This window comes from Tamandua tetradactyla, chromosome 8 (assembly GCF_023851605.1).
Source record: "Tamandua tetradactyla isolate mTamTet1 chromosome 8, mTamTet1.pri, whole genome shotgun sequence".
Taxonomy (NCBI): domain Eukaryota; kingdom Metazoa; phylum Chordata; class Mammalia; order Pilosa; family Myrmecophagidae; genus Tamandua; species Tamandua tetradactyla.
The window spans coordinates 66,755,455-66,775,207 of record NC_135334.1 but is presented as its reverse complement, the minus strand read 5'-3'; the positions used below and the strand labels follow the sequence as shown (position 1 = coordinate 66,775,207).

Below are 19,753 nucleotides of genomic sequence, written 5' to 3'. Positions count from 1 at the left end.
TTTTTATTAGTAATACAAATTGTCCTTTTCTTTATTTTAAAAAATTTTTATAGATTTTTTATTATATTTTTATTCTTTATTTTCTATTCTTTATTTCACATATTGTTTTTTATCACTCCATTTCCTTTATTTTTATTACTGCTATTATTACTTTTGTCTTAAAATATCTCTCCCTTTGGTGGGCACAAGCCTGACTTCACTCCCAGTATATCCTAGAGTGTCTCCTTTTGATTCCAGGGCCTACTACTGGTAAGGTGTATTTTATAACGGTTCTTGTTTTTGTGTTCTATATTTTTATTATATTATTACTGTCTCTTTTTTCTTCCTATTTTTCCTTTTCCCATTTGTGTGTGTGTGTGTGTGGTATAAGCTGGGAGTTGAGCCTGGATCCCTACATGGTGGAGAGCCATTCTACCACTGGAGCACCCGTGTACCCCAGCCTAGCTCCTAATAGACCCTTAAGTTGAATTGTATCCCCTCATGAAACCCAGACCTTGATTTGGCAGAGAATAACCAACAAACTGCAAAAGGAAACATCCAGGAAAAACTAAGTAAATACAAAACCTTAGAAGAGTGAAGGAAACCAACTTGCAAAATAACCATGTCAAGAAAATAAAATTCCCCAAACACAACAGAAAATTACAAAGCACACAAAGATCCAAGCAGAAATGGATGGGCCAAGCAACCAAATCAAAATTTCAGAGGGGACACAGATTATGGAACAACTACTCACGGATACTTATAAAGAAATAAAGGGTATCAGGAAAACACTAGAAGAGCATAAAGAACAACGTGGTAGGTTATACAGAAAAATGACAGATCTCACAGAAATGAAAGATACAGTAGACCAAATAAAAAATATACTGGAGACACACAATGGCAAATTCAAAAAAACAGAAGGAAGAATAAGTGAGTTAAAAGACAGAACAATAGCTCTAGAACACACAAAAGAACAAATGGAAAGAAAGATGGAAAAAATGCAACTGGATTTTAGGGAAATGATGGACAACAAGAGATGCATAATATTAGAATTACTGGTTTCCTAGAAGGAGAAGAGAAAATGATTGGCAAAGTCAGTTGAAGATATAATTGGAGAAAAGTTCCCAACCCTTACAAAACACACAAATATGCAAACCACAAAGGCCCAGTGAACTTCAAATAGAATAAATCCAAACAGGCCCACTCCAAGACACATACTAATCAGATTGTCAGGTACTGAAGAGAAACAGAAAGTCCTGAAGGCAGCCAAGAAGAGCAATCTACTATATACAAGGGAAAACGCATAAGACTGATTTCAGACTACTCAACAGGCACCATAGAAGCAAGAAGGCAGTGGTATCATATTTTTAAGATCCTGAATGAGAAAAGCTTTCAACCAAGAATTCTTATCCAGCCAAGTTATCCTTCAAAATTGAGGGAAAGATTTAAATCTTCAAAGATAAAGAAAGATTGAGAAAACTAGTCAACGAGAGACCAGTCCTACAAGAAATAGTAAAGGGAGCCCTGTCAGCTGATTAAAAAAGACAGGAGGAGGAGGTCTGGAGGAGGGCATAGAACTGAAAAATATGAGTAAAGGTAATTTAAAGAAAAAAAGAGAGAGAAAGAAAACAATATAGAGATCTGACAAAAATTAAAGGACAAAATGGTAGAGTCAAGAACTGCTCTTTGAGTAATCACTTTGAATGTTAATGGACTAAACTCAACAATTAAAGATACAGACTGACAGAATGGGTCAAAAAATCTATCTATATACTGTTTACAAAAGGTACATTTCAGACTCAAGGACCCAGTTAGACTGAAAGTGAAAGGATGGAAAAAGATCTTCTATGCAAGCTGTAACCAAAAAAAAAAAAAAAAGTAGTTATACTAATGGCAGACAAAACAGGCTTTAAATGTAAAGACATCATCAGAGACAAGAAGAACACTATATATTAATAAAAGGGACAATTCACCAGGAAGAAATAAGAATCATAAATCTGTATGCTCCCAATCAAAGAGCTCCAAAGTACATGAGGAACGTACTGGAAAAACTGAAAGGAGCTACAGACATATCAACAGTAATATGGGAGACTTCAATACACCACTCTCCACTATAGATAGAATTACCACTCAGAGGATCAACAAAGAATTAGAGAAACTAAACAATAAGATAAATGAAAGATCTAATAGTCATGTATAGACCATTACATCCCAAAGCACCCAGATACACATTCTTCTCTAGTGCACACGGAACGTTTTCAAGGGTAGATCATATGCTGGGACATAAACTGAGACTCTATAAAATTAACAAAATTGAAATTATCCAAAGCACTTTCTCTGATCACAACAGAATAAAGCTGGAAATTAATAATCATCAAAGAACCAACATGTCCACAAATATATGGAGATTAAACAACACACTCTTAAATAACCAGTGGGTCAAGGAAGAAATTGCTAAAGAAATCAGTAAATATCTAGAGACAAATGATAACCAAAGGCAGTACTAAGAGGGAAATTTACTGCCCTAAATGCCTATATTAAAAAACAAGAATGAGCAAAAATTTAATTGTTCACCTAGAGAACTGAGAGAAAAAACAGCAAACTAGCCCCAAAGCAAATAAAAGAAAAGAAATAATAAAGACTAAGGCAGAAAAAAACAAATTGGAGAACAAGAAAACAATAGAAAAGACTTAACAAAACAAAAAGTTTTTTCTTTGAGACAATTAATAAAATTGATGGTCCCCTAGTTAGACTAACAAAGCAGAAAAGAGAAAGGACCCAAACAAACGAAATCACAAATGAGAGGGAGTTGTTACCACAGATCATGAAGAAATTTAAAAATCATAAAAGAATATTATGAACAATCATATGCACCAAACTAGACAACTTGGATGAGACAGACAAATTCCTAGAAACACACTAATTATCTATACTGACATGAGAAAAAATAGAAGATCTCAACAAACATTTATAACTAAAGAAACCTAAACAGTCATCAAAAATCTTCCTACAGGACTTCCGGAGAAGATGGTGGCTTAATAAGACGCGCGGGTCTTAGTTCCTCCTCCAGAAAAGCAACTAAAGAAACAGAAACAATACGAAACAGCTCCTGGAGCCACGACAGAGACCAAAAAGACAGCGTACCCCATTCTGGAACAGCTGAACGGGTAGGGAGAATCTGCTGCAGTGAGATACCCGAGGGGCGCGCGTTTTCCCGGCCAGGGCCGCTGGCGACTGGGCTCCCCTCCACGCACGTGGCTCCCCGGTCTGACTGAGAACGTTGGATAGCGGGGCCCTCCCGCCACGCTTGGCGTCTCGGGCCAGCTGGGCAATTTGGACCGGCACTCCCCCAAGCCGCGGAGGCCGGCGACCCCCTTCCATGCGCGGTTTCCCGGGCCGACTGCGAGATTCGAATTGGCAAGTTAAAGGAGCCACAGCATCTTTTACTGGTGGGACCCGCAGACAGACGAGCGCCATGAGCGCCACCTACTGGGCAGGAAAAGAAAAACAGAGCCCAGAGATTTCACAGAAAAACCTTTCAACCAGCCAGGTCCCACACCCAGGGAAATCTGATCAAATGCCCAGACACCAGCAGAAAATAATGGATGACGCTCGGAAAATTGAAGATATGGCCCAGTCAAAGGAACAAACCAATAGTTCAAATGAGATACAGGAGCTGAGACAACTAATGCTGAATATACGAACAGAAATGGAAAAACTCTTCAAAAACCAAATCAATAAATTGAGGGAGGACATGAAGAAGACATGGGCTGAACAAAAAGAAGAAATAGAAAATCAGAAAAAACAAATCACAGAACTTATGAGAGTGAAGGACAAAGAAGAAAAAATGGAAAAAACAATGGATACCTACAATGGTAGATCTAGAGACAGAAGCTACAATTAGTGAACTGGAGGATGGAACATCTGAATTCCAAAAAGAAACAGAAACTATAGGGAAAAGAATGGAAAAACTTAAGCAGGGGATCAGGGAACTGAATGACAATATGAAGCGCACAAATACACGTGTTGTGGGTTCCCAGAAGGAGAAGAGAAGGGAAAAGGAGGAGAAAAACTAATGGAAGAAATTATCACTGAAAATTTCCCAACTCTTATGAAAGACCTAAATTTACAGATTCAAGAAGTGCAGCGCACCCCAAAGAGAATAGACCCAAATAGGCGTTCTCCAAGACACTTACTAGTTAGAATGTCAGAGGTCAAAGAGAAAGAGAGGATCTTGAAAGCAGCAAGAGAAAAACAATCTGTCACATACAAGGGAAACCCAATAAGACTATGTGTAGATTTCTCAGCAGAAACCATGGAAGCTAGAAGACAGTGGGATGAGATATTTAAATTACTAAAAGAGAAAAACTGTCAACCAAGACTTCTATACCCAGCAAAATTGTCCTTCAAAAATGAAGGAGAAATTAAAACATTCTCAGACAAAAAGTCACTGTGAGAATTTGTTACCAAGAGACCAGCTCTGCAAGAAATACTAAAGGGGGCACTAGAGTCAGATACGAAAAGACAGAAGAGAGAGGTATGGAGTAAAGTGTAGAAAGAAGGAAAATCAGATATGATATATATAATACAAAAGCCAAAATGGTAGAGGAAAATATTATCCAAACAGTAATAACACTAAAAGTTAATGGACTGAATTTCCCAATCAAAAGACATAGACTGGCAGAATGGATTACGACACAGCAATACCACTGCTAGGTATCTACTCAAAGGACTTAAGGGCAAAGACACAGACGGACATTTGCACACCAGTGTTTATAGCAGCATTATCTACAATTGCAAAGAGATGGAAACAGCCAAAATGTCCATCAACAGAAGAGTGGCTAAACAAACTGTGGCATATACCTACGATGGAATATTATGCAGCTTTAAGACAGAATAAACTTATGAAGCATGTAATAACATGGATGGACCTAGAGAACATTATGCTGAGTGAGTCTAGCCAAAAACTAAAGGACAAATACTGTATGGTCCCACTGATGTGAACCGACATTCGAGAATCAGCTTGGAATATATCATTGGTAACAGAGACCAGCAGGAGTTAGAAACAGGGTAAGATAATGGGTAATTGGAGCTGAAGGGATACAGACTGTGCAACAGGACTAGATACAAAAACTCAAAAATGGACAGCACAATAATACCTAAGTGTAATGTAACACTGAAGTGTATGTTGAAACACTGAATGAAGCTGCACCCGAAATAAAGTTTTTTGTTTGTTTGTTTGCATCTTTTGTTTTTGTTTTTTTCTTTCTCCTTTATATATATATATATATATATATATATAAGTATTATTATTTTAATTCTCTTTTCTATATTAACATTCTACATCTTTTTCTGCTGTTTTGCTAGTTCTTTTCCTAAATTGATGCAAATGTACTAAGAAATGATGATCATACATCTATGTGATGATACTAAGAATTACTGAGTGCATGTGTAGAATGGAATGATTTCTAAATGTTGTGTTAATTTCTTTTCTTTTTTTTGATTAATAAAAAAAAATTAAAAAAAAAAAAATCTTCCTACAAAAAAAAAGCCCAGGACCAGACAGTTTCCCAGGAGAATTTTATCAAACATTTCAAAAAGAACTAATGCCAATCTTGCTCAAACTCTTCCAAAAAAACTGAAGAAAAAGGAATGCTACCTAACTCATTTTATGAAGCTAATATCACTCTAATACCAAAATCAGGTAAAGATGATACAAGAAAAGAAAGTTACAGACCAATCTCCCTAATGAACACAGATGTGAAAATTCACATCAGAAGAATTATATCTCATGATCAAGTGGGATTCATACCAGGAATGCAAGGGTGGTTCAATATAAGAAAATCAATCAATGTAATACAGCACATTAACAAATCAAAAGGGGAAAATCATATGATTATATTGATTGATGCTGAAAAAGCACTCCACAAATCCAGCTTCCTTTCCTGATAAAAACACATCAAAAGTCAGGTATCGAAGGAAACTTTTGCAATATCATAAAGGGCATATATGAAAAACACATAGCCAGCATCATACTTAATGGTGAGAAATTGAAAGGATTCCCTTTGAGTTCGGGGACGAGACAAGGATGCCCAATGTTACCACTATTATTCAACATTGTATTAGAAGTACTAGCTAGAGCAATTAGGCAGGAGATAGGATAAAAGGCATCCAAGCAGGAAAGGAAGAAGTACAATTTTCATTATTTGCAGATGACATGATCCTATACTTAGAAAGCCATGAGACACCTACAGTAAAACTACTTGAGCTAATAAACAAATTCAGCAAACTGGCAGGATACAAGATTAAGTACAAAAATCAGTAATGTTTCTATACACTAGCAATGACCTATGTGAGTTGACAACCAAGAAAAAAATTCCATTCAGAATAGCAACCAGAAGGATTAGGTATCTAGGAATAAGCCTAACCAGGGATATCAAGGACTTATACACAGAAGATTACAAAAAAAATTGCTAAAAGAAATTTAAAAATGACCTAAATAGATGCAAAGATATTCCATGCCCATGGTTAGGAAGGTTGAGTATCGTCAAGATGTCAATTCTACCCAAACTGATTGTGGTAGTTAGATTCAGTTGTCAACTTGGCCAGGTGAAAGCACCTAGTTCTGTTGCTGTGGACATGAGCCAATGGTAGGTGAATCTCATCTGTTGCTAATTACATCCGCAGTCGGCTAGGAGGCGTGTCTGCTGCAATGAGTGACGTTTGACTTAATTGGCTTGTGCTTAAATGAGAGAACGCAATGTAGCACAGTCTAGCAGCTCAGCATTCCTCATCACAGCACTTGCAGCTCAGCCCAGGCCTTTGGAGAAGTCACCCCAGGGAAAGCTGTTGGAACCCAGGGGCCTGGAGAGAAGACCAGCAGAGACCATCCTGTGCCTTCCACGTAAGAAAAGAGCCTCAGTGGAAAGTTAGCTGCCTTTCCTCTGAAGAACCAACAAAATAAATCCCCTTTTATTAAAAGCCAATCCGTCTCTGGTGTGTTGCATTCCGGCAGCTAGCAAACTAGAACACTGATCTACAGATTCAATGTAATACCAATAAAAATCTCAACAATGTACTGTGAAGACTTGGAAAAACTGGTTATCAAATTTATATAGATGGGAAAGAGACCTCGAATAGCTAAAGATATCCTAAAAAAGAAGAACTGGGAGATCACTTCCTGACTTTAAAGCTTACTATAAAGCCTCAGTGGTCAAAACAGCATGGCACTGGCACAAACACAGAAGGACTGACCAATGGAAAAGAATCAAGAGTACAGAGACTGACCACCAAATTTATGGACATTTGATCTTGGATAAGGCCCTGAAATCCACTGAATTGGGACAGAATAATCTTTTCAATAAATGGGCATGGGAGAACTGGATGTCAATAGCCAAAAGAATTAAAGAGCGCCCCTACCTTACACCCTACACAAAAATTAATTCAAAATGGATCAAAGACCTAAAATAACAGCCAGTACCATAAAACTTCTAGAAAAAAAATGTAGGGAAACATCTTCAAGATCTAGTAATAGGAGATAGCTTCTTAAACTTTACAACTAAAACATAAGCAGTGAAACAAAAAATAGGCAAACAGGAACGCCTTAAGATCAAGAGCTTCTGTGGTTCAGACGACTTTGTTAAAAAGCTAAAGAGGCAGCCAAATGAATGAGAGGAAATAGTTGGAAACCACATATCAAGTAAAGGCTTAATATCCTACGTACAAAAAAACAATCATACAGCTCACCAACAAAAGAACAAACAACCCAATTATAAAATGGGTAGAGGAAATGAACAGGCATTTTTCTGAAGTGCAAATACAGACGGCTAAAAAGCACATGAAGAGCTACTCATATTCACTGCCTATAAGGAAAATTCAAATTAGGCTGACAATGAGATATTGCTTCACACCTATAAGAATGGCTGCTATTAAGCAAACAGGAAACTATAAATGTTGGAGAGGATGCAGAGAAACTGGAACATTTATTCACTGTTGGTGGGAATGTAAAATGGTTCAGCCACTGAGGAAGTCACTTTGGTCATTCCTCAGAAAACTAAATATCGAGTTGTCCTATTAGCCAGCAATACCAATACTCAGTATATACTCAGAAGAGTTGAGAGCAGTGACACGAACAGACACTTACACGTTGATGTTCATATTGGCACTATTCACAACTGCAAGAGATGGAAACAATCCAGGTGCCCATCAAAAGACGAATGGATAAAAAAAAATGTGGTATATACATACGATGGAATATTATGCAGCATTCAGATAAAATGAATTCCCGAAACATAATAACATAGATGAGTCTTGAGGACATGATGCTGAGTGAAATAAGTCAGACACAGAAGGACAGATACTGTTTGATTCCATTATTATGACTCTGATAAAGCCACCAGTGTTTTGGAGTGGCTAGAAGGAAAAATCTGAGATGAGGGCATGGTAGCCCATGACAAACTGTGGGTACTGTTCTGTAGCTGCTTGTTGAAGAGTGCTTTGAAAATCATTGCTTTTTTTTCGTTCTTTTCTTTGTATATACATATGCTGTTGTTGTTGTTTGCATGGGCAGGCAGCGGGAATTGAACCCAAGTCTCCATCATGGCAGGCGAGAATTTTGCCACTGAGCCACCATTGCATCACCCTATGTTATATTTTATAACAACAAAAACAAAAAATATATACATATATATAGGTAATTACAGTAATATTAGATAAAATACATTCCTAAAATCAAAAATTTGAAAATATTTAGTAGCACAACTCACTATTATAGCAAATTGATTTTGTAATAACTTTTTACTTGATATTTTGAGAACACAGCTTTGATAGTTAATCAAATGGTATTTAAGATAGTTTTCAATATTTAGAATTTAAGAAACTGATATCTGTATGTACAGATTTTTTTCCTTCCTTGCTTTATATTAAAATGGTTTATGATACATTGCACAAACAAGCTTTACAATGATTATTTAGATTTTTTTTAAATATGCTTATGGATAAGCTAAGATATACATTTTAGGTGGTTAAGATTTTCATATTTTAATTGTAAAAGTATTTGTATCTTCATATTTTCCTGAAATAAGGAAAATATTTAGTTAACATGGGTCATTAAGATAGCAATGCAGATATCTGAAAGAACTTTCTACTTGATACTTTGAGAGCATTCACAGTTTTGACAGCTGATCAAATGGTATCTTAGTATTTAAGTTAAAAATTTAAGAACTTTGCTGTCTGAATTTGTATATTTTTTTCTTTGTTGCTTTAATTTGAAATTGGTTTATGAAACTTACTGTGCAAACACAGGATTTACAATCATTATATGGAACTTTATTTAAATATGCCTATGGTTAAGTTAACTAAGATATCCATTTTTGGTGGTTCTAAGTGTATTGTTTGTTTTCGTAAATAAAAAAAAAACTATCAAAAAGATGAAAAATGGGGCGGGCCACGGTGGCTCAGCGGGCAAGAGTGCTTGCCTGCTATGCCGGAGGACCCCGGTTCGATTCCCGGCCCCAGCCCATGTAAAAAAAACAAACAAACAAACAAAATATAATAAAAAAACAAGAAAATGTTTAAAGATGTTTCCCTTTCTTCCTCCCTTCCTTCCATCCTTCCTTCCTTCTCTGTCTTTCCTTCCCTTCCTCCCTCTCTCTTTAAAAAAAAAAAAAAAAAAAAAGATGAAAAATAAAATCAGTTCTATAGGTTCTAAGGGCTTCTATTACGCATGTAAAGAGGCTAATTAAAAGCGCCAAATTAAATCTAAAGGCACAATTCATATCATATATTTCTTTTATAATGAAAAAATAAACAAAAACAATTCCCCTAACAATTTCTTCTGCCTGGCTGAACTGTTTAATTAAGCAAATCAGAACAATAAAAAAAAAAACATGGACTTTAGAACAGAGTGACCAGTTTATACTCTGGTTCTCCAACTTCCTAGCTGGGAAGACTTGGTTAAGTTAAACTCCCTAAATCTCAACTTCTACCTTTGTAAAATAGGGATAATGATACATACCTAAAGGATTATAACCTAAAAAATTGAATATAAAGCACCATATTAAGCAAACTGTATATATTAGGCACAATTACATTCAATTATCTTCATTTCTTTTGGCAGAATGTAGAAGATAATTTTATAACAAGTTACTTAACTTTATTCCTAATCCAACATGAAGAAATACAAAAATGAGGCTGCTCTTGGGACCTCTAAGAGCCCTTGGCAATCTCACAGATACAGGTTTATAATGGTTTGGAGGCAGATTCAAAGCAGCTGTTACAGCACACACCACCTCTCCAGATAATGCAAACTGTTCAAGAGAGAAGCACCCTTGTATCTAATCATCCTCTTACCTTACAAGCTACATCAATTAATCGCATCTGGATAGCTTGATTTTCTGGGAGTTTAGTGCCAATTGCAAGCAAAGTGTCGAGCAGCTGAGCTAAAACTTGATGAGACTCTAGAAAGAAAGACAGAAAGGGGGGTTATAGTATTTCAGAAGAAAATCAATATATAAACTAGATATACTTGATAAAAAGATGTAGATTTTTGTCAACTGGGTTCTACTGTTTGATCCTTGAACCCCTCAAGTAAATGTTAAGTTTCTAGAGGGCAGGGATCATGTCTAAAACTTTGAGTCCTGCACAGAATTGAACATGGTCCTATACACATAGTAGGTACTCCAAAAATGCTTAGCACTTGACTGACTCAAAGGCTTTTCACTGACTTCAAGATAAAGTCCAAATTCCTTAGCAGATTGAGGAAATATTCAAGGTCCTCCATGACATCTAGCCCTGCCTACCTCTCTAGCCTCATTTCTGTCAAGTCTCCCCTAGCACTCTTTAAGTCAGATACTTATGATTTTAGGTCTCCTTACACCTTCATCCAGGCTAACTTTTCTACCTGAAATCCCCATATTCAAACCCACCCCCCGGTGACCAACTATATCCTTTAAGAGTCAGCTGGAAAAAATGTTGATTTGGTACAAAATTTATATTTTGACTAGTGCAGTTCCAAATTAACTTATGTGGACAGCTTAAATGAAAACCATAAGGACATGAACCTTGAGTAGGGCATAAGATTTTGTAGGTTTGTCCAGAGTAATGCTCCAATAAATCGCAGAGTGATTTGAACAGTGAGTACAAACATATTTGCAAAGTCCCCTTGGGGGAATAGGGAGAAAGGGGGGAAATTCAACCTCTTCAAGTGGAGAATTCGTGATAGTCTCATCTCACAAGCAGTGGGGACAACCAAAGCAATAGGCTGAGTCCCTAATCTTGGAGTTTGTTCATATGAAACTTAACCCCACAAAGCATAGTTCAAGACTAGTTAAAATTAGGCCTAAGAGTCATCCCCAAAAGAAACTCTTTTGTTGCTCAGATGTGGCCTCTCTCTCCAGCCAACACAAAAAGCAAACTCACCACCCTGCCCCTGTCTACGTGGGACATGACTCCCAGGGGTGTGGACCTTCCTGGCAACGTGGGACAGAAATCCTAGAATGAGCTGAGACTCAGCATCAAGGGATTCAGAAAACCTTCTCAACCCAAAGGGGGAGGAATGAAACGAGACAAAATAAGTGTCAGTGGCTGAGAGATTCCAGAGTTGAGAGGTTATTCTTATGTATTAAATAGATATCAACTTGTTAGTCAAGATGTAATGGAGAGTCTGGAGGGAACTGCCTGAAAATGTAGAGCTGTGTGCCAGTAGCCATGTTTCTTGAAGATGATTGTATAATGATACAGCTTTCACAATGTGACTGTATGATTGTGAAAACTTTGTGTCTGATATTCCTTTTATCTACCTTATCAACAGACAAGTAAAACATACGGCATAAAAATAAATAATAGAGGGAACAAATATGAAAATAAATTCAGTAGATTGAAATGCTAGTGATCAGTGAAAGAGAGGGGTAAGGGGTATGGTATCTATATGAATTTTTTTCTGTTGTCTTTTTATTTCTTTTTCTGAATTGATGCAAATGCTCTAAGAAATTACCACAATGATGAATATGCAACCTTGTGATATTGTGAATTACTGATTATATATGTAGAACAGAACGATATGTTAAGAATGTTTGTCTGCTCATTATTATATTTTTTTTTAAAAAAAGAGAGCCAGCTGACATGTCTCCACCTATGAAAAGTTTTCCCTTATCCCCTAGAACCAACCATTTCTTCCAACCAGCTTCCAGGGAACCCTCTATATCAGCTATAACACTTTACTGTGTTTATTGTCTTACCATACTAAACCAGGAGATTGAAAGATCCGTAAGAGTATGGAAAAGATGTTTTGTTCACCTTTCTATTTTCAGAATTTAGAACTACCACTATATATTCAATGAATGTTTTAATGGTGAAGAGTGAAATCCAAATAAATTTACATTCACCAACAAATAATCAATCTTTTTAGCCAGATTATCCTCTTGTCTGAATTTCCTTCCTTTTCCCAAAATACAGTTCTTGCAATGCTGGTGGTATACAAGAGGATTTATGGTGGCATACAGATCAGCATTTTATATTAATAGTCATGCATATATTTTTATGTACATAATAAAGAGGTAGTTATTTTTATTGCTATCACATAGCTCTAATTTTCTTTCTACATTACTAACAATCTTTATCTCTAACTTATTTAGCTAAAAATATCAGTACCTTTAAGAGATATGTTGAGTAAATCAAGTATAATTAAGAAGCAAATACATCAAAAATCACGTACATGATATGTAAATGACTAAAGTTTGGGAAACACTGGTTAAATCACTTCTTCACAAAACCTCAAACATAGTAGAATGAATATATCTGTTTATTTTTGCTCCTTATTAACATAACCATAGCATAACCTAACATAACCTAACATAATCATATTGAAATTAAAAAGAAATACATTTACAAGAAGAAAACAGAAAAAAATCAGAAAACAGGAAAAGTCAACAAATTTTTATGTGATGGAGAAACTGGCAAAACTGAGAAGGATGCCAATATGAAGTAAATAAGTTCTTGCCATAATATGATAGAAAGGTTCAGGAATTGAAGAGAAAAAAAAACAACAAAAATGAGGTAGGCATTGGTTTTAAGTTTCTTTAAGAACCAACTGTGAGGGACAGCACCCAACGGACTAATTAGGGAGCCTGGATTCAGTTATCAATCAGAAAAATAAAGAGGGGACAAGCAGAAACTGTCCAAAACAACAGTTCTGGGGCTCTGAAGATTGGGACGAATGCTGTGCAACACCCAGGAAAAAGAGCGTAGAAGAGATGGAGAAACTGTGGTGAGAGATCATGAGTAACCCCCTCAGCCCCAGCTCTAAGCGCCCATCCCCCACTCTTGGGGCAGAAAGCTTTGGGGTGCTCGAGGCCGCGAAAACCCACTCTTGCAAGAACGGGGCAGCACAAGGTCTAGCACTGTTCCAGCTTTTGGCCGGCAAATTTAGATTGTTAGGACCAAGGCTGCTATGCCACTATCTTGAATCAACAGAGAGCTAACAGCCTACCTTCAGAGGGCTGAGGGGAATAGGTTGATGCAGGGCACCATCTGCTGGCAAGCAAGAAAAGCGCACCTCCGGGAAGACGTCTAAAAGGCTTTTTAGCAAAGGCCATATGCTGGGCAAGCCAGTAAAGAACACCCTTGAGGAACAAAATTAACGGCTTTTTGGTGTCTTTACCTGACCCTCCCGGGACCCTGTGAAACTGGTGTGCACCCCCTTCGTGGCTCTTTGGCTCTACCCTGGTTAGGTAATATAGACCAACCAAATACCAAAGAAGAGCATTACAGACGTGGCCTTTCTCTCTAAGGCAATCCTCAGGTGAACAAACTGTCCTCCCTGCTACATGGGACATGACTCCTGGGGGTTTAAATCTCCCTGGCAACATGGGACAGACTCCGGGATGAGCCTGTACCTGGCACTGTGGTAGTGAGAAACCCTTCTTGACCAAAAGGGAAAGCAATAAAACAAAATCAAGTTTCAGTGACTGACAGATTTCAAATAGAGTCAAGAGGTCATTCTGGATGGAGATATTTCTTTTCGGTTTTTGGTATATCGAAGTAGCTAGAGGGAAATACCTGATACTGTTGAACTGTAATCCAACAGCTTTCATTCTTGAAGAGATTAGATAACTATAAAACTTTTAAGGTGTGACCATGTGATTGTGAAAACCTTGTGACTGACATTTCCGTTATTCGCGCAAGGCCAGATGTGTAAGAAAAAAAAGAAAAAACATATATAAATTGGGGGATGGGGGATGGGGGAATAGGATAGTCTGGGTGTTCTTTTATTTTTAATTTTATTATTATTTTTACTTTTTTGGAGTAATGAAAATGTTCAAAAATCGACTGTGATGATGACTGCACAGCTAGATGATGATACCGTGAACCACTGGTTTACACATAGGGTATATGAATATATAATATATATCAATAAAACTGCACTTAAAAAATGAGAGAGAGGGTAAGTTATTCACAGATAAGCAGAAGCTGAAAGTTTAAGTTAAGAAGATATCTTCCCTATAAGAAATATTTTTTAAAAAGGCTGAAAGGAAAAATCAGGAGAACAAGCTTAGATGAGAGTATAGAAATGAAGAATGAAAGCAAACGTAACTAAAAGGGTAAAAAGAGACAAAAAATAAAATCTGATATATAAATGCCAAAGGATAAAATGGCTGAAGTAATTACTGCCATCACAGTAATAACACTTAATGGATTAAACTCCCCAATAAAAAGCCACAGAATGGCAGAACGGATAAAAAATTATGAGCCATCTATATGCTGTCTACAAAAGAATCATCTCAGACTCAAGGATACAAATAGGTTAAAAGTGAAAGGCAGGGACGGTGTAACAGTGGCTCCAGTGGCAGAATTCTTGTCTGCCATGCTGGAGACCCGGGTTCAATTTCGAGAGCCTGCCCATACCAAAAAAAAAAAAAAAAGTAAAAGCTGGGAAAAGATATTTCATGCAAACAGTATTCAGAAATACATATGTAGAAAAAAATAAACTTTAAATATAAAGCGGTTATCAAAGACAAAGGGCATTATATATTAATAAAGGGACAATTTACCAAGAAGATATAATCATAAATATTTATACACCCACCCAGCGTGCCCCAAAATACATGAGGGAAACACCAGCAACACTGAAGGGAGAAACAGATGTCTCTACAATAATAGTTAAAGACTTCAGTACACCACTCACATCAACAGAGAGAACATTTAGACAGAGAATCAATAAGAAAACAGAGAATTTAAAGAATCTGATGAATGAAATAGACCTAATAGATATATACAGAACAATGCAGCCAAAAGGGTAGGATATACATTCTTCTCAAGCGCTCATGGATCATGCCCAGGATAGACCACATGAATGAAGCCGATAATCAACAGTAGGAGTAAAAAATGTACAAATTCATGGAGACTAACAACACATTCATAAACAATCAGTGGATAAAAGAAGAAATTGCAACGGAAATCAGTATCTCAAGACAAATGCAAACAAGCACACAACATATCAAAACTGATGGGATAGGTGTCAGTCAACGCCCAGATAATTCGAGAATGCAGGAAGAGGAGCGTCCAGCAGTTCGCGAGGGAGCCGCGATAGACTGAAGATGGTGACGGTGGTCATAGCTTTGATGAAGGAACTGAACTTCAGAGAAGTTATCTGCCCAAGTTGCAGAGGAGACATGCGTCTCTCTGACACCGATGCCTGCTTCCCATGCTGCCTTGTTCTTCCAGGTATCACAGTTCCCTTCTGAGTCTTGAATTCTGAAAATCAGGAGGCTTTTCCTATGGTTCCTACTTGTGCTACACTGACTTAAGAACTTGTCTCACACAATTGGATTGCTGACTCCGTTTCTGGGATTCCTGGATGTGTCCACCTTGACCCCAACCTTCCCTTTCTCACAGCAGCTCTCCAACCACCACCGTGCCCTCTTCCACCTTCACCGGCTCCTCCACCACCGTCCTCAACAGCCTTGCCACCCTCACCTTTCCTCCTCCAGAACAGCTACTAGGGGAGTAGAAACGATACAGAACAGCTCCCAGAGCCACGACAGAGATCAAAAAAACAGCGTACCCCATCCTGGAACAGCTGACTGTTTGGGAGAACCAGCTCTGGTGAGATCGCCGACGGGCGCAGGCTTTCCCGGGCGGGGCGGCAAGCGGCCGGAGTCCCTCCCTTCCTCCTTCCCGGGCCAGCTGGCAGAATTGGGCAGGCGGTCCCCTTAAGCCACGGCGGCTGGCGCTTCCACCACGCGAGGGCCCCGGACTAACTGAGAGAACTGGATCGGAAATCCCCAGACCGCGGAGAACGGTGACCGGGGGGATTTCTTCCAAACACAGTCCGGCTGGGAACGGTGCACTCTCCCGGGCGGCGGAGGCTAGTGCCCTCCCACCACGCTTGGCACCCCGGGCTGACGAGGAAATTCGGACGGGCGCTCTCCCGGGCTGCGGCGACCAGCGACCCTCCCCGCGTTCGGACCCCCGGGCCGGCTGGCACTCTTGCAAGCCGCTTCGGCTGGCGAACCTCCCCCACGGCAACAGTTTTCCAAAGTTAAAGGACCCACAGCACCTTTTACTGGTGGGACCCGCAGACAAATGTGTGCCACGAGTGCCACCTACTAGGCAGGATAAGAAAAACAGAACCCAGAGATTTCACAGAAAAATCTTTCAACCTGTTGGGTCCAACACCCAGGGAAATCTGACTAAATGCCCAGACGGCAGTAGAAGATAACAGATCACGCTCAGAAAATTGAAAATATGACCCAGTCAAAGGAAAAAACCAATAGTTCAAATGAGATACAGGAGCTGAGACAACTAATGCTGAATATACGAACAGAAATGGAAAACCTCTTCAAAAACGAAATTGATACATTGAGGGAGGACATGAAGAAGACATGGGCTGAACAAAAAGAAGAAATAGAAAAACTGAAAAAACAAATCACAGAACTTATGGAAGTGAAGGATAAAGTAGAAAAGATGGAAAAAACAATGGATACCTACAATGATAGATTCAAAGAGACAGAATTAGTGATTTGGAGGATGTAACATCTGAATTCCAAAAAGAAACAGAAAATATCGGGAAAAGAATGGAAAAATTTGAACAGGGTATCAGGGAACTCAAGGACAATATGAACCGTACAAATATACGTGTTGTGGGTGTCCCAGAAGGAGAAGAGAAGGGAAAAGGAGGAGAAAAACTAATGGAAGAAATTATCACTGAAAATTTCCCAACTCTTATGAAAGACCTAAAATTACAGATCCAAGAAGTGCAGCGTACCCCAAAGAGATTAGACCCAAATAGGCGTTCTCCAAGACACTTATGAGTTAGAATGTCAGAGGTCAAAGAGAAAGAGAGGATCTTGAAAGCAGCAAGAGAAAAACAATCCATCACATACAAGGAAAACCCAATAAGACTAGGTGTAGATTTCTCAGCAGAAACCATGGAAGCTAGAAGACAGTGGGATGAGATATTTAAATTACTAAAAGAGAAAAACTGCCAACCAAGACTCCTACATTCAGCAAAATTGTCCTTCAAAAATGAGGGAGAAATTAAAACATTCTCAGACAAAAAGTCACTGAGAGAATTTGTGACCAAGAGACCAGCTCTGCAAGAAATACTAAAGGGAGCACTAGAATCAGATACGAAAAGACAAAAGAGTGAGGTATGGAGAAGAGTGTAGAAAGAAGGAAAGTCAGATATGATATATATAATACAAAAGGCAAAATGGTAGAGGAAAATATTATCCAAACAGTAATAATACTAAATGTTAATGGACTGAATTGCCCAATCAAAAGACATAGATTGGCAGAATGGATTAAAAAACAGGATCCTTCTATATGCTGTCTACAGGAAACACATCTTAGACCCAAAGATAAATATAGGTTGAAAGCGAAAGGTTGGAAAAAGATATTTCATGCAAATAACAACCAGAAAAGAGCAGGAGTGGCTATACTAATATCCAACAAATTAGACTTCCAATGTAAAACAGTTAAAAGAGACAAAGAAGGACACTATATACTAATAAAAGGAACAATTAAACAAGAAGACATAACAATCATAAATATTTACGCACCGAACCAGAATGCTCCAAAATACATGAGGAATACACTGCAAACACTGAAAAGTGAAATAGACACATATACCATAATAGTTGGAGACTTCAATTCACCACTCTCATCAATGGACAGAACATCTAGACAGAGGATCAATAAAGAAATAGAGAATCTGAATATTACTATAAATGAGCTAGACTTAACAGACATTTACAGGACATTACATCCCACAACAGAGGATACAACTTTTCTCAAGTGCTCATGGATCATTCTCAAAGATAGACCATATGCTGGGTCACAAAGCAAGTCTTAACAAATTTAAAAAGATTGAAATCATACACAACACTTTCTCGGATCATAAAGGAATGAAGTTGGAAATCAATAATAGGCGGAGTGCCAGAAAATTCACAAATATGTGGAGGCTCAACAACACACTCTTAAACAACCAGTGGGTCAAAGAAGAAATTGCAAGAGAAATTAGTAAATACCTTGAGGCGAATGAAAATGAAAACACAACATATCAAAACTTATGGGACACAGCAAAGGCAGTGCTAAGAGGGAAATTTACTGCCCAAAATGCCTATATCAGAAAAGAAGAAAAGGCAAAAATGCAGGAATTAACTGTCCACTTGGAAGAACTGGAGAAAGAACAGCAAACTAATCCCAAAGTAAGCAAAAGGAAAGAAATAACAAAGATTAGAGCAGAAATAAATGAAATTGAAAACATGAAAACAATAGAGAAAATCAATAAGACCAGAAGTTGGTTCTATGAGAAAATCAGTAAGATTGATGGGCCCTTAGCAAGACTGACAAAAAGAAGAAGAGAGAGGATGCAAATAAATAAGATCAGAAATGGAAGAGGAAACATAACTACTGACCTCGCAGAAATAAAGGAGGCAATAACAGGATACTATGAACAACTTTACGCTAATAAATAAAACAATTTAGATGAAATGGACGGGTTCCTGGAAAGACATGAACAACCAACTTTGACTTAAGAAGACATAGATGACCTCAACAAACCAATCACAAGTAAAGAAATTGAATTAGTCATTCAAAAGCTTCCTAAAACGAAAAGTCCAGGACCAGACAGCTTCACATGTGAATTCTATCAAACATTCCAGAAAGAATTAGTACCAACCTCCTCAAACTCTTCAAAAAAATAGAAGTGGAGGGAAAACTACCTAATTCATTCTATGAAGCCAACATCACCCTCAAACCAAAACCAGGAAAAGATATTACAAAAAAAGAAAACTACAGACCAATCTCTCTAATGAATATAGATGCAAAAATCCTCAATAAACTTCTAGCAAATCGTATCCAACAACACATTAAAAGAATTATACATCATGACCAAGTAGGATTCATCCCAGGTATGCAAGGATGGTTCAACATAACAAAATCAATTAACGTAATACACCATATCAACAAATCAAAGCAGAAAAATCACATGATCATCTCAATTGATGCAGAGAAGGCATTTGACAAGATTCAACATCCTTTCCTGTTGAAAACACTTCAAAAGATAGGAATACAAGGGAACTTCCTTAAAATGATAGAGGGAATATATGAAAAAACCACAGCTAATATCATTCTCAATGCTGAAAAACTGAAAACTTTCCCCCTAAGATCAGGAACTCAGGAACAAGACAAGGATGTACACTATCACCACTATTATTCAACATTGTGTTGGAGGTTCCAGCCAGAGCAATTAGACAAGAAAAAGAAATACAAG

At 37.8% G+C, this 19,753-nt stretch overlaps 1 protein-coding gene across 2 annotated transcripts in view; it reads right to left on the bottom strand.

The window, feature by feature from the left end:
* INTS4 (integrator complex subunit 4) overlaps positions 1-19,753 on the bottom strand; it is a 209,721-nt gene that overhangs the window by 118,184 nt on the left and 71,784 nt on the right. For both annotated transcript variants that reach the window (XM_077113469.1, XM_077113471.1), the window contains one exon: positions 10,330-10,436. In XM_077113469.1, coding sequence (XP_076969584.1) covers positions 10,330-10,436 — 107 coding nt within the window. The remainder of the gene's footprint in view (positions 1-10,329; positions 10,437-19,753) is intronic.